The sequence below is a fragment of the Plectropomus leopardus genome, chromosome 6 (genome assembly GCF_026936395.1).
Source record: "Plectropomus leopardus strain MGB_pleo_1.0 chromosome 6, ASM2693639v1, whole genome shotgun sequence".
Lineage (NCBI taxonomy): Eukaryota > Metazoa > Chordata > Actinopteri > Perciformes > Serranidae > Plectropomus > Plectropomus leopardus.
The window spans coordinates 28,751,923-28,764,817 of NC_142181.1; the positions used below are offsets into that span (position 1 = coordinate 28,751,923).

At 38.7% G+C, this 12,895-nt stretch overlaps 1 protein-coding gene and 1 long non-coding RNA gene across 3 annotated transcripts in view; one reads left to right on the forward strand and one right to left on the reverse strand.

Moving 5' to 3' along the window:
• LOC148189422 (uncharacterized) overlaps nucleotides 1-812 on the reverse strand; it is a 54,595-nt gene extending 53,783 nt beyond the window's left edge. Inside the window, exon 1 of the long non-coding RNA XR_015776836.1 lies at nucleotides 673-812. This is a non-coding gene — a long non-coding RNA (uncharacterized LOC148189422). The remainder of the gene's footprint in view (nucleotides 1-672) is intronic.
• Nucleotides 1-10,818, forward strand: part of LOC121943302 (glutamate receptor ionotropic, kainate 1) — a 32,960-nt gene extending 22,142 nt beyond the window's left edge. Inside the window, exons 5-16 of one of the 2 annotated variants that reach the window (XM_088079159.1) lie at nucleotides 197-250; nucleotides 681-854; nucleotides 1,825-1,968; nucleotides 6,304-6,411; nucleotides 6,950-6,991; nucleotides 7,356-7,469; nucleotides 7,555-7,758; nucleotides 7,853-8,076; nucleotides 8,262-8,380; nucleotides 8,600-8,817; nucleotides 9,376-9,601; nucleotides 9,719-10,818. In XM_088079159.1, the coding sequence (XP_087935285.1) occupies nucleotides 197-250; nucleotides 681-854; nucleotides 1,825-1,968; nucleotides 6,304-6,411; nucleotides 6,950-6,991; nucleotides 7,356-7,469; nucleotides 7,555-7,758; nucleotides 7,853-8,076; nucleotides 8,262-8,380; nucleotides 8,600-8,817; nucleotides 9,376-9,601; nucleotides 9,719-10,008 (1,917 nt within the window). In that variant the 3' untranslated portion in view covers nucleotides 10,009-10,818. The remainder of the gene's footprint in view (nucleotides 1-196; nucleotides 251-680; nucleotides 855-1,824; nucleotides 1,969-6,303; nucleotides 6,412-6,949; nucleotides 6,992-7,355; nucleotides 7,470-7,554; nucleotides 7,759-7,852; nucleotides 8,077-8,261; nucleotides 8,381-8,599; nucleotides 8,818-9,375; nucleotides 9,602-9,718) is intronic. The other variant, XM_042486810.2, reaches the window with a different exon arrangement.
• The last annotated feature ends 2,077 nt before the right edge of the window (nucleotides 10,819-12,895 follow it).

The window sequence follows — 12,895 nt, forward strand, 5'->3', positions numbered from 1 at the left end:
GATACTTGTCAATGCAAACCATGCAATCAATAGGCTACAATTCAGAAAATGGGTGGAATGTGTAATTTGCAAGAATCGCTTTGTATACCTAGATGTGGTTGGATGGGGAAAGAAAATTTAATGCTGGCTTGAGGGAAATGTGAACGTATAGTCGGGGGAGGAAACTGTGAACCACTCCATCTCTCATCCTGTTTAGATCTTGTCCATGGGGATGATGACTGAATATTACCACTTCTTTTTCACCACACTGGTAAGAAAACTTCTCTAAATTTCTGCATCTCAAGAACGCATGAAGGTTGTTTTATTCAACGTCTGACTCCTTAGTTTCCTTGTGAAACTGGATTGAAAAAGCCGATGGATATGAACGTTGGTAATTACACCGTTCCATTGTCTTAATTAAGTGTCCTTTTATCCTGCACAAACTTAGATGTGTGTCTTCACCTAGAGATTCTGTTATGCAAAGATTATGCAGATGAACTAAAACATCTGTGGTTTGTTTTATAATAAGATTGTCGGATGTTTTCAGTGCCCTTGGCATAATTCCATGGTATTATACTGTATATTGTTCCCATGTTTTAATCAAGTGTGCCTTTACCCTTGCCAAGTAACCTAGATCTACTTTGGGGTATTTTTAAGCACAATGACATTCAATCTGCATTGATGATGCTGTACCTGTGCAGGACCTGTTCTCCCTCGACCTGGAGCCGTATCGCTACAGTGGGGTCAACATGACAGGCTTCAGACTGCTCAACATAGACAGCCCTCAGGTGGCCTCGGTGGTGGAGAGGTGGGCGATGGAGCGACTGCAGGCTCCCTCCAAAGCTGAGACTGGAATGATGGAGGGAATGATGACAGTGAGTGACATTACTTTCCTCCTTTCAGTCCTCTTGTGAAAGGTCTAGCATTGTATAGAGGTTGTGTGCCTCAGCGGGGACACCCATGTTGACAGTGTCCTCTCTGATGGCGTTGTGATTGTTTATGTACTTTCTTCACTAGCGTTTAAATCTCTGAAACCTGAGAAAAGTGGCTTGATTTCTTTCAAAAACATGGTTAAAAAAAAGGCCAGCAAACTAAAAAAAAGAAAAGTAAAAGATGACAAGGAAATGTTGTGAAAATCAGCTGGAAAGGGTTATTAGACATGATCAAAACACAGGGGGAAATTGTAAGGAATACTATATTTATAATTCTCATATTTATATATAATTAAAAATTATTTTATAGAAAAAACATATTTTTTAGCACCTTTTTAGGTTCTTTTCTTGTATTTTTTTAAATACCTTTGCTCATGTATTAAAGGGTTAATTAAACTAAACGTTAAATGGAAAATATATGGACAGTCTGAGTTTGCTGAAGCCAATCAAATTGTCATTAGCCGATTTGATTTCCATACTTTGCTTCTCTGTTGATTGGACTTTGTATGTACAGTATATCAGGAAAATTTGATTAATCACTTGATCTTCCCAGTAATGTTATTTTCTAATTGCTGGCTTTGCCTGTCAAATGTAAGCTGCACAAGACTTTATCAAAGTATTAATCTGAACCCCTTGTCGCCCACACTTGAGTCAGAATACAGCAATCTCTACCATGTTGCTTTCTGATTGTGTGTACAGTCAGAAAGGTAAATTGCTCAGCAGACTGTGCTTACTGTGGCTGGTTGCCTCCTTGATTGCCTTCCGTGTAGTTCGTAAAAGTATTGCTGCAATTTTTGGGGGGATGCTTTGTAGAAACCACACGGTGCCATGCATGTGCATCAACAGTCCTGATGTGATAAGTGCATGACGTGATCCCCGCTGATGGATGCTGACGGCCGCATTTCCCTTTCAGACTGAAGCAGCTCTGATGTACGACGCCGTCTACATGGTGGCTGCTGCCTCGCAACGCGCCTCCCAGATCACTGTCAGCTCCCTTCAGTGCCACCGACACAAACCCTGGCGCTTTGGATCACGCTTCATGAACATGCTCAAAGACGTGAGTTTGGTTTATGAATATGTGTGACACCAGCCCCTCGTCCTCCATCCATCCATCCGTCTCACAGCCTGCTGCCTCCGTTTCATTTCCTTGGGTGCAGGAGTAGAAACAATAGAGTTAGGAGATCAGATGTGATGAACGAGGAACGTGTGTGAGGGGATCATATTTAAAATAATTTTTCTCAGGAGATAGGGATTGACATGCTGCACGTTGGAGGCTTCTGGTTTGTCAGATGGCAACTGTCGAGAGCTGTCCATTGAGCGCAGCAGCTTTTTGTATGGATCTTTAATGCAAACAGGATAAGATAATAAAGATTCCTCAAAACTTAATACTCCATTTAAAATATATTTGTTAAAAAATTATCTCTGGATCCTCATTCATTAAGTTTGAAGGATGCACTAGAAGCGTATCTTATATCTAAGGTAATTAAAAATGAAAAAAAAAATTATTACATTCTGCATGGTCTATCGATCTGACAGCAGACTAAAGGAGAACACAATGAGCACAAAAGCACATTTAAATGCAAACACTGGAATTTTGAAAAACAGAAAATATCTCAGTTTAATTGTTGAAGTGGACTTTCTCCGCTCTGCTAAGATATTTTAATTTGATTTTAATAGGCTCGCTCGTTATGTTGCACTCTCTAATTAGATGTTTCTTTGACAAATGAGCTTTTCAACTGCGGGTGCGGACAGAATATTGAAGGACACAGGCGATGCCAGAGGAGCTCAGCGAGCAGAGTGTGAATAAATGAACTTTTCAGCTCTATAGTCTCAGCTGATGTGGTCTGTAATTAGACTTGTGATCAGTGCTTTTGCATAAACACTCTGAAGTTAAGAATATGAGGTTCTTGTCCATTGGTGGTTAACATCTTATTGCTCTGTGTTCTGTCCTCTTAGCAAACATGACGCTCTATATTTTCGCAAGGGTTGTTTTTTATTACATTGCATTAATTTAAAAGGACAAGACTGGTGTTTTCTTTCCATGTTTTGGTCTATTTACTACAAATCATTAGTACTTCACACTACCAGCCAATATTTTCAAAAGCTTACCATATAGTTTTCCTGTTAGCCATCAGTGTTAAAGCTCAGCAAAAGCACAGCAGAGGCAGTCAGGAGGGGAACTGGAAAAAATGAACAGTTTCAACACTGAGGAGGCTGATAGGAGAATGAGGAGCAGGCGTCGCAGGGGACGATTAGGGGCACGTTCAATATCAAAATGTTGTGCAACGTTTTGATATGGTTTCCGTGAATGGCTGGTTTCTTTGAAACGGTCTAAAATGGTGCGCAACAGGCTTTGAGGTACTTTCTCTCCTTTGGTGGGCGTGTCAGAGGTGTTAGCCATTTAGTAGCTACATGCATAAATTATGAACTTGCAGAAACCATGACATTTTGGGTCCATTCATTCAATTACTATGCCAAAATCAACTTGTTTTACTTACGAGACTCATATTTGAGTGAAATAAGATAAAAGTTGTGCTTGTGCAATGTAGTTCATTGTTAAATGGCCATCTTTGTTGTTTGTGTTCCTGAGAGTTTTGTCAGGAGGGATCATTGTTATCATATTGTCAAAAAGTGGAGGGATTTCCAGTGATTCTATCAAAACCTAATTTTGCAATTGTTTTTAAAAACATTTGGTTGACAAGTGTGACAGTGGCTGCCTCGATGGTGGAAAATACAGTCAAAAACTCTATGTTACGCTTTGGAAAAATGCTCAGTATACAGAATTTAAGTTAAATTGTAAAAACATGCGAAATACTGATTTGTTCCTTTAAGATTTTATTTTAAAACTTTGTTATCTGAAGTGCCCCTGAGCAAGAAAGTGGCTGCAGGGGTGCTGCTTTGTGGCTCACCCTGCACTCTGCTCTCATGGGGGAGGGAAGGAAAAAAGACAATTCCCCCGCCAGGAATCTGCATTACATATTTCATGCCAAAAGTTATGTTTGCAGAGAAAGTTCATGAAGACCTCACAGCTCAAGAAAATTAGGTTCAGCTTTGTGCACTTGGACCGTTTTCCTAAATGTACCAATGAGCATGCAGAACACGTTTGTTTGTGAGGGTGGTGTGTAGAGGCCTGAGGGACGAAGTGGAAAAAGCAAATGAGTTTTTCCCACAATGGTGCTGGTGGTGCGTCCAGTATATTCATGGATAATCAGGGAGGTTTTGAGTGGTGCATTGAAACTCATCCTTTTTATCATCTGGATTCTCCAATCCGACAAGATCCATGTCATCTCTGCATGTACAGTAATGACACCAACACATGGTCAAGACAGAGACACTTTTGATTGGTGCGGATTTAAAAAGAGACTTAATGACATGAATAAATCTGGACTTAGGGGTCAAGTAGGTCTCACAGATGTGTGCAATAAGACCGTGTGAAGCGGTCTAATTAAAGAGCAACTCCACCAAATGATACTCTGTAACCTTCTATAGATGTGAGAGATCTTTACATTAGAAACACACTTAATGAAGTGGATAATGTTCCTCGTGATGCCCTCAAGTTCAATCTTGAATTTCTGCCATGTACTACCCTCAGTAATATGCATTACTCTTTGTTTACAACCATCGTGAATATTATTTTTTTATTTAAATAATAATGTAAAGCTTGTGAAGCAGTTCAGAACTTAAGAATGATGAAATCTGATTCATTTCACTCTTGGTGCTCTTTTGTTTATTGCTTATTGTGCATACAAAAGGCTCAGGATACATTTGTTTTGGTTCCAGTAGATTAAATCGAATTATTTTCAGTTACAAGTTGACTGATGTAACTTTCTGTTTAATGGCTGAAAGAGCAAGATGATGAAACATAAAGGCTCAGGGCTGTTCTGCATCTGTTAATACACCTGTAATTGATTTCTAACAAAAAGCCTCCAGACTGAGCAATATAGTAGGAATATACTGCATACATATTGAAATTGGATTATTTCGTAGAATCTAATGCGCGGTGTGGCATGACACAAAATTAGTCTCAGAGATTATTAGATTCTATTATAATCAATTATTGCAGCAAGCGTCAGACGCAGTAAAACCTTCCGCTCTTACCTCCAAAGTCATATTTTCATTCAGAGTCTCGGTATGATTTGTGGTGATTTGAAGCTTTTGCCAGTACCGTGTGCTCAGTGGCATTTGGTTTTTGTGTGTCCCCAATAATTTGTAATTCTGAGAGCACACATACACACACACACACCCACACCCACACCCACACACACACACACACACAGTGAGAGCTGCACAGTGTTAGCTTCAACACATGTCCTTTAAAGATAAACAAGCCACACTGCTCTTCTCCCACATACTGACTTTATTTCCCAAAAGTATTTGGATATTATTATCGGCTTCTGCTCATTGGAAAAACCTAACAGCTATGTCCATTTTCAAAAATAATAATTTATCGCTTTTAAGCTTACTCACAATAATCCACAGGGCTTGTTGTAATCAGTTTCTCTGAGAACTACTTTATTCTAAAGAACACCAACAAACTGTCTTATGTTTGTGCAAAAAGAAGGAACTGCTCACAACAAGTTGTATAGGTTATTAATCATATCTATTCAATTTTTCAGTGATCATATGTAAATATGGGAGCAGCAGGTTATTTTAGTTTTAATCAGTGTGCGATAAGATTATTTCTCATGTAGATGTAATGCAACAGTCTCCCATAGGAATGTGGCTGTGGTGTAAGTCTTGGATCTACCTTCGCCACGTTTCTAAAAGGTTTGATATATGAAGACTTTGTGTTGTAGTGTGAATAGCCATTTTAATTTTATCTATAGTGCTCTTTGATTCGCAGACAGAAAAATAATTTAAATCATGAAATGTCATGGGCTGAACTTTGGCAAATTTACAGGAGGTGTATTGATTTGTAGATTTGCCATCCTCCCCTGAAGAAACGAGCTTCTCAGCTTTCTCCGTCAGTGCAAAATTGAGATTCATCTCATTTCTCTAAGCCCTCTGTAACAGAGATTTAACCTGACTGTTATTCAGCTGAGCTCACTTCATTATCAACTGCATTCAAATATCTTTGAGCTCTGCTGCCCACCCGCTGCTCTCTTACTCAGACAGAGGCCATGCTTGCCTGCTCCATTTACATCACTGTCCACCACGTTACACACTCAGAGATACTTAATATTTCCATTGAGGATCCAGCCAATGCAGAAATATCCATTAAGATGCACTTTGCCTTTGTCAACGTTCTTTGCGTAATGAAGCACTCATCAATTATTAATTTTTAAGAATTGCTTTCATTTTTCCAAGCTCCTGCTTGAGTTTGCATTTATGTATATGACACTGAGAACTGAGGGATTCATTGGTTTTGTTTTCTGTGCTCTCTTTGCCACAGGCACAATGGAACGGCTTGACGGGACAAATAATTATAAACAAGACGGACGGCCTGCGGAAAGAATTTGATTTGGATGTCATCAGCCTGAAGGAAGATGGCTTGGAGAAGGTGAACTATATGACCCACGTCTATACTATCGGTGCAGGCCGTTATTGTACGCATTCATAGCAGAGCTGAATGAGCAGGAAAAAATTGGAAAAACAAGGCCACTGCTATTCACTGAAACCTTTCTTTTCCTATAATTGCAGAGAGATGAGTTGTCTGTAAAAATATACTGCATCTTGAAATTTGGTGCACTAATTATACCTGAGAAAAAAAGCTTTTTGAACTGCCTTGACACATAGCTCTTGCAAATAGTTGTAGCTGCATTTTAAGGTCAAAAGTTTGTTCCTTTAATATCACTGACAATGCTATGCTGAATTTTTGCAGGTTATTAATAGGCTTCTTCACAACAAAGACATTAAACTTAAGTGACCACAGTTGAAAGTAAAGATTGAAATTATAATTAAGTAAGAGTTGTTACCAGAGGAGTTTTTATTTTCCACATTTGTTTTCAAGCTAAAATTCATCATTCATTATTGTTTTTTTTTTTCTTTAAGTTCAGGGTTCTGTGATTAAAATGCTTTCTCTTTATTATTTCTGCAAGACAATCGCGGGCAACAACCGCCTGAATAAAGTGTGGAAAAAGGTCTGTACTCTAACTGCCCTGGCAGACTGCAGGACTATTGACACTGTTCTTTAATTTGCTCTTCCTGCTGCCCTCTGTGACGTCTCCCCTTTTTCTAAAAAAAAAAAAAGTTTTAGGTACTGGTGGGAAGAAATGTTTCTTTCTGCACTGGACATGGCTTTTCAAGTTTAATTAAATAATGTGTTTCCTTTTCCCTCACTCTCTCATCTCTGTTTGTTCTTCCTCTGTAGTTTTTCTGCTTCCTAGTACTTGTCTCTTTTCCCTTATTTGCACTCCTGTGTGTGACTATGTGAAGGTGACTCGGGCAACTATGGATCTTTGATGTACAGTCAGTGTGGTCATCTGGATATTTTATTCTTTACAGATTGGCGTGTGGAACTCCCAAACAGGTCTTAATTTAACAGAAAACAACAAGGACTCATCCACAAATGTGACCGATTCAATGGCCAACAGGACCCTTATTGTCACAACTATTCTGGTATGAAATAAAGTAATTATCAGGCAACATTTGATCAGAAATGTCATGATAAAACAAATTAAGTCAATTATACGCTTCGTTCCAGGAAAATCCTTATGTCATGTATAAGAAATCTGACAAGCCACTGTATGGAAATGATCGCTTTGAGGGTTACTGCCTAGACCTGCTCAAAGAGCTCTCCAACATTTTGGGCTTCTCCTATGAGGTAAAGCTGGTGTCCGATGGCAAATACGGAGCTCAGAATGACAAGGGGGAGTGGAATGGCATGGTGCGAGAACTCATTGACCATGTAAGTACCAATAAATGTGAAAGAGTATCTGAGTGATCAGCAGCATCACCTGTCTTTGACTGCGATTCTGCTTGATGTTTTTGCTCTGTACCAGGTGGCTGACCTTGCTGTGGCCCCTCTCACTATCACGTATGTGAGGGAAAAGGTCATAGATTTCTCCAAGCCCTTCATGACACTGGGGATCAGCATCCTCTACCACAAACCCAACGGCACGAATCCAGGAGTGTTCTCCTTCCTTAACCCACTTTCCCCTGATATCTGGATGTATGTGCTGCTGGCATGCCTCGGGGTCAGCTGCGTTCTGTTTGTTATTGCCAGGTAAAAGCATTAAGCAAATTAAAATAAATGGGACCAAAGGATTAGTGTGTGCATAAAAATCCTTATCTTTAACCAGCTAGAATGAGATTTATTTGTTCAATATGGTGGGTTGCAGTGTAAGCAACATTGTTTAGCTGTATTTTATTTACAGTATTAATTGCGACTTTTTAATTCTTCATCTTCAGGTTCACTCCCTATGAGTGGTACAACCCTCACCCCTGCAACCCAGACTCAGATGTGGTTGAAAACAACTTCACTCTAATAAACAGTGTTTGGTTTGGAGTTGGAGCACTTATGCAGCAAGGTACACTTACTGAAATTATAATTGTATAACATGCAGTTTTCATACCTGGTAGAAGTTCCACTTTGATAGAGCAAATTCAACCATTACCTTCATACATGGAGAAGTGTTTGTGGTATGCCTGGGGAAAAAAACAACAGTTGGTGTCATGGCTATTTTTTGTAGAATACTGATGTACTTGTTTGTAGAATTCATAAAGTACCTTGTGTTGTTAATGCTTAGGATCTGAACTGATGCCCAAGGCCCTCTCAACAAGGATAGTCGGTGGAATATGGTGGTTCTTTACGTTGATCATCATCTCGTCATACACTGCCAACTTGGCTGCCTTCCTCACTGTGGAGAGAATGGACTCACCAATCGACTCTGCAGATGACTTGGCCAAGCAAACCAAAATAGAGTATGGTGCTGTAAGAGATGGCTCCACCATGACCTTTTTTAAGGTAATCTTCTTTTCATTGTACAGTAAATAGGAAAGTAACTGCACAACAATGAGGGGAGGAATGTATTAAAAAACACCACTCTTGATTTTAATAAGCCTGACAAGTTTTAACCTAGAGCCATCAGTCTTCAGTCATTACAGTAACATGACGTGCTGTCTGATGGGCTGGGTTGGGGGAAAAAGAGTAGGGTTAAAGGTTAGTATCTTGGAAGCTTCCTCATACACGCACATTAATAAAAGCCTGTGGCTAATTTTTCCACAAAGATTTCAACGATTTATTGTTTTGTCTGTAGAGCAGCAATGACTTTATCTGAATGTACAGAGAAAATTGAATGAACTTGGGCAGATTTGTGCACACTTGTCACATCTCATCTCCTGCCATGCAACAGGATTATTGCCCCTGTCAGCGTCTCCAAATACTGTTTCATTTGAAATATTAGAAACAAGTATCAAGCACTGACTGTGCATCAACATGATTTGTTGTGTGTTGTTGTTTGCTGTGTTTACCACTGAGATGCATTGTTTTAAACAACAATAAATCCCAATTCTGATTCAACAGAAATCTAAGATCTCAACATACGAGAAAATGTGGGCATTCATGAGCAGTAGGAAAAACACAGCTTTGGTGAAAAACAACCGGGAGGGCATTCAGAGGGTTCTCACCACAGACTACGCTCTTCTGATGGAGTCGACCAGCATCGAGTACATAAGCCAGCGCAACTGCAACCTCACACAGATTGGCGGCTTGATAGATTCAAAGGGCTATGGAGTGGGAACCCCAATTGGTAAGAGAGATAACAACATAGTAACAGTGATAACCAATAAATGCTCCTTATCTGTCTACAGACAACAATAATTATGATGCAGGTAATGGCATCAATATGGTTTTTATCCTGTTGTAGGCTCCCCTTACAGAGACAAGGTCACCATCGCCATCTTGCAGCTTCAGGAGGAAGGGAAGCTGCACATGATGAAGGAGAAATGGTGGAGAGGGAATGGCTGCCCAGAGGAGGACAGCAAAGAGGCCAGTGCTCTGGGTGTGGAGAACATAGGGGGTATCTTTATTGTGCTGGCAGCTGGACTAGTTCTCTCAGTTTTTGTAGCAATTGGAGAGTTTATTTACAAATCCAGAAAAAACTTGGACATTGAGGAGGTGAGTGTTGGTCAGTGTGAATGGCACAACAAGTATTAATTAACACACTAGGGGGGGGCTCAATCCAAGACTGTTATGAACCCTACTACACATTTGCGTTGTCATTGGTGTCTTCAGAGGACTACGGTAATCACTGGGCCAACAAAAATTTGAAGTCTGAATGTGTTGAACTGCATTGTTACAATCAAAACAGAAATACTTTTTAACACAGAGTTTAGTATTTTCAGTAGTTTTGACGTAGAGCACACGAACATTTTAGTCTTAATCGGAGGAATACATTTGAAACCCCTTTTTATGACGACAGATGGTTTTTGACTTCTGACATCATGAAACTTGACCATCTTGGCCTTGCTGTTTTTTCGCAAAAAACTGTAAACACTGTAACATTTTTGTGTGGAAAAAATGTAATTGTCATGACATGAACTTGTGAGTAAGTGATGGTAAGTTTTATCTTTTGAGGCATGCTTGCCGTATTATTTTCAACAACTGCAGTAGGTTTGAAGGTAATCTGTTATAAAATGTTTGCAATTTTCATATTTATAGAGCACAGAAACTTTGACATAACAGCACTGCTTCTTACCACTTTTGTATGTAATCATGTATTTCAAAAAAATGGATTTACTCTATGACGGTTGTTTCCACTTTGTTTATGAATGAGTGTTCCCATAAGATTTTATTCAAGTTGCTTGACACTCAGGCCATCAGTTGCTTACGCTCAATAATTTTTTGTTTGTTTATTTTGCTTTTGTATCATATGAAGTTCATAAACATGCATGTATATGTTTTGTCATGTTGGAATTGTTTCAGAATGACTAAAGTTGTGTGAGAACATTACATCCTTAAACCTTTTATTTTTGGTTGTTTGGTTTTGCTCCCTTTCTCTGCATGAATAGCCTTTTTCTTTACTGGATGGAGACATTATCAGTTGTGATAATCATAATAACATCTCCAAGATTTCATCCACAAACCCTTTAGATTACATGAAGATGTGACTTCTTGTAAAACTAATTTGATTTTCAAACTGTGGCTCTCCCATTCTGAATTCTTGATTGTTTTCATACTTTTTAATTCTCTTCACATCACTTGTTGACCATTTCTGAATAGGGGTTATGAGTTAACGGGTTTGCTTGATAATGTTGTTGGCCTGCACTATAGAAAACCTGCTTTATTACACATACTATTTTACATGCTTACATACTACTCTGTATTTTATTAAGGTCTTATTTTTGGCATACATAGATGTTGCTTGTAAGCACTTCACCAATTAGTTTTCCCACATTCATTCACTATTGGTGTATAGCAGCACATCTAATCACGAGTTACCAAAAAATCTACTTAAGCAATCCTAGAGCAGATAAGAGATAAAGAATTGTGTTAAAGTGGGTTGTCACTTAAGTCATTACATAATTGGCTCAGCAGTAGCTTCTTGCATCTCTGAATCACCTTTCTCTTTGGCTGCTTTCAGCTCTTATCAGACCCATGTTCCTTTCTCTCAGGCTTAAAGGCTTGTAAATAACGTCCTCATTTTTCTAGTGGATTACAAACACATATTAAACACTCCTGGTTAAAAGGTGTACAGGCCTAGTCACACAGATTAGGAAATACTGCACATGTAATGAAATCCTTCTTCCCCCAAATATGACAGGTAATGCTGAGTGTTGCTTGTTTTGTCTGCATAATAGGATTTGCTTCATATTCAGGATGATCTGACAGAATTTTTTAAATAATAATGCCTGTGAGTAAGGATAGTTGATTGGGATTTATAACCGACAATTATGATTGATGGGTATTATGATTATTACATAGATGATTTTTTTGAGTTGTACAAAAAGCATTGCTTCAGAAATTGATCCTAATTTGTGCATGTAAACCAAAATATTCAATGGGAATGCAGTGTTAGTGTTTCATTCATTGTCAACAAAACATCATCAGCATTCACACAAGGACATTGCAGTTTTGATGATCTTAATTTATATCACTGGAGAACAGATTTTAGTGCAAAGCATCAGGGTTTAACTGTTCCTGGACACATTTCCATTGTAAGAATTAAATTCAAACTGTTTAATGGAGTGTGGAAGCCCACCAACAAAAGAATGGGATCCAAGGCATTTGGACAACAAATCAGGACTCTTCTGGTACACCAGTGTGCAACTATAGCAAAAATCATATGAGAGATTACAGAAGTTTACACTGCTCTGCTCTGAATGGCAAACTCTAAATTTATCTAGTGACTGAGCTGTCTCGCTGAAATATGCCACCTGGTCAAAATCAAACGATCAACTGAAACACTTCTGTGAAGATGAAGATGTTTTTAAGGTCAATGGATTGCCTAATATCGACCTGAACACTTCAGTGTTTGTTTTTTCTCCAGATACACTTTGTTTCCACCATTTTATTCAATCTCTGACCAGCTGATCAGCAGATTTCAGTGCTGTGCAGAGGACACAGGTATGTTTTTTAAGTCTCACACAATAAAGAGAAACCCAAGGCAGGATTACACAGTATGTTCCTGTGCTATACAAAACACATCTTAAGAAGTAAAGTAACAGCCTGCACCTTTCAAGATTATTCATTTTTTTATTAATTTGATATTAATGTTGTCTTATTCACTGATATAAAATTATTAATAAAGATGACTCACACATTCCTGTTTAAAATATTTTAAACTGTTCAACAGAGCAGTACTGTCAACCACCAGCATAGATGCTTCAAGTGAGTTACACAAGTAAATCAATATTCTTTGCAGGTGTCCACTATTTAGCTGATGGTATTACACTCAAGTGAATCAGCAACTGAACATGTAACATGATCTGTTAATTCTGGTTGAAAGGTATTCTTGCTCTCCATCTGTCAATTATAATACAGACAAATACTGGACATTACTTGCATTGCATTGCACCTTAACACCAGCACACATCAAATGCAT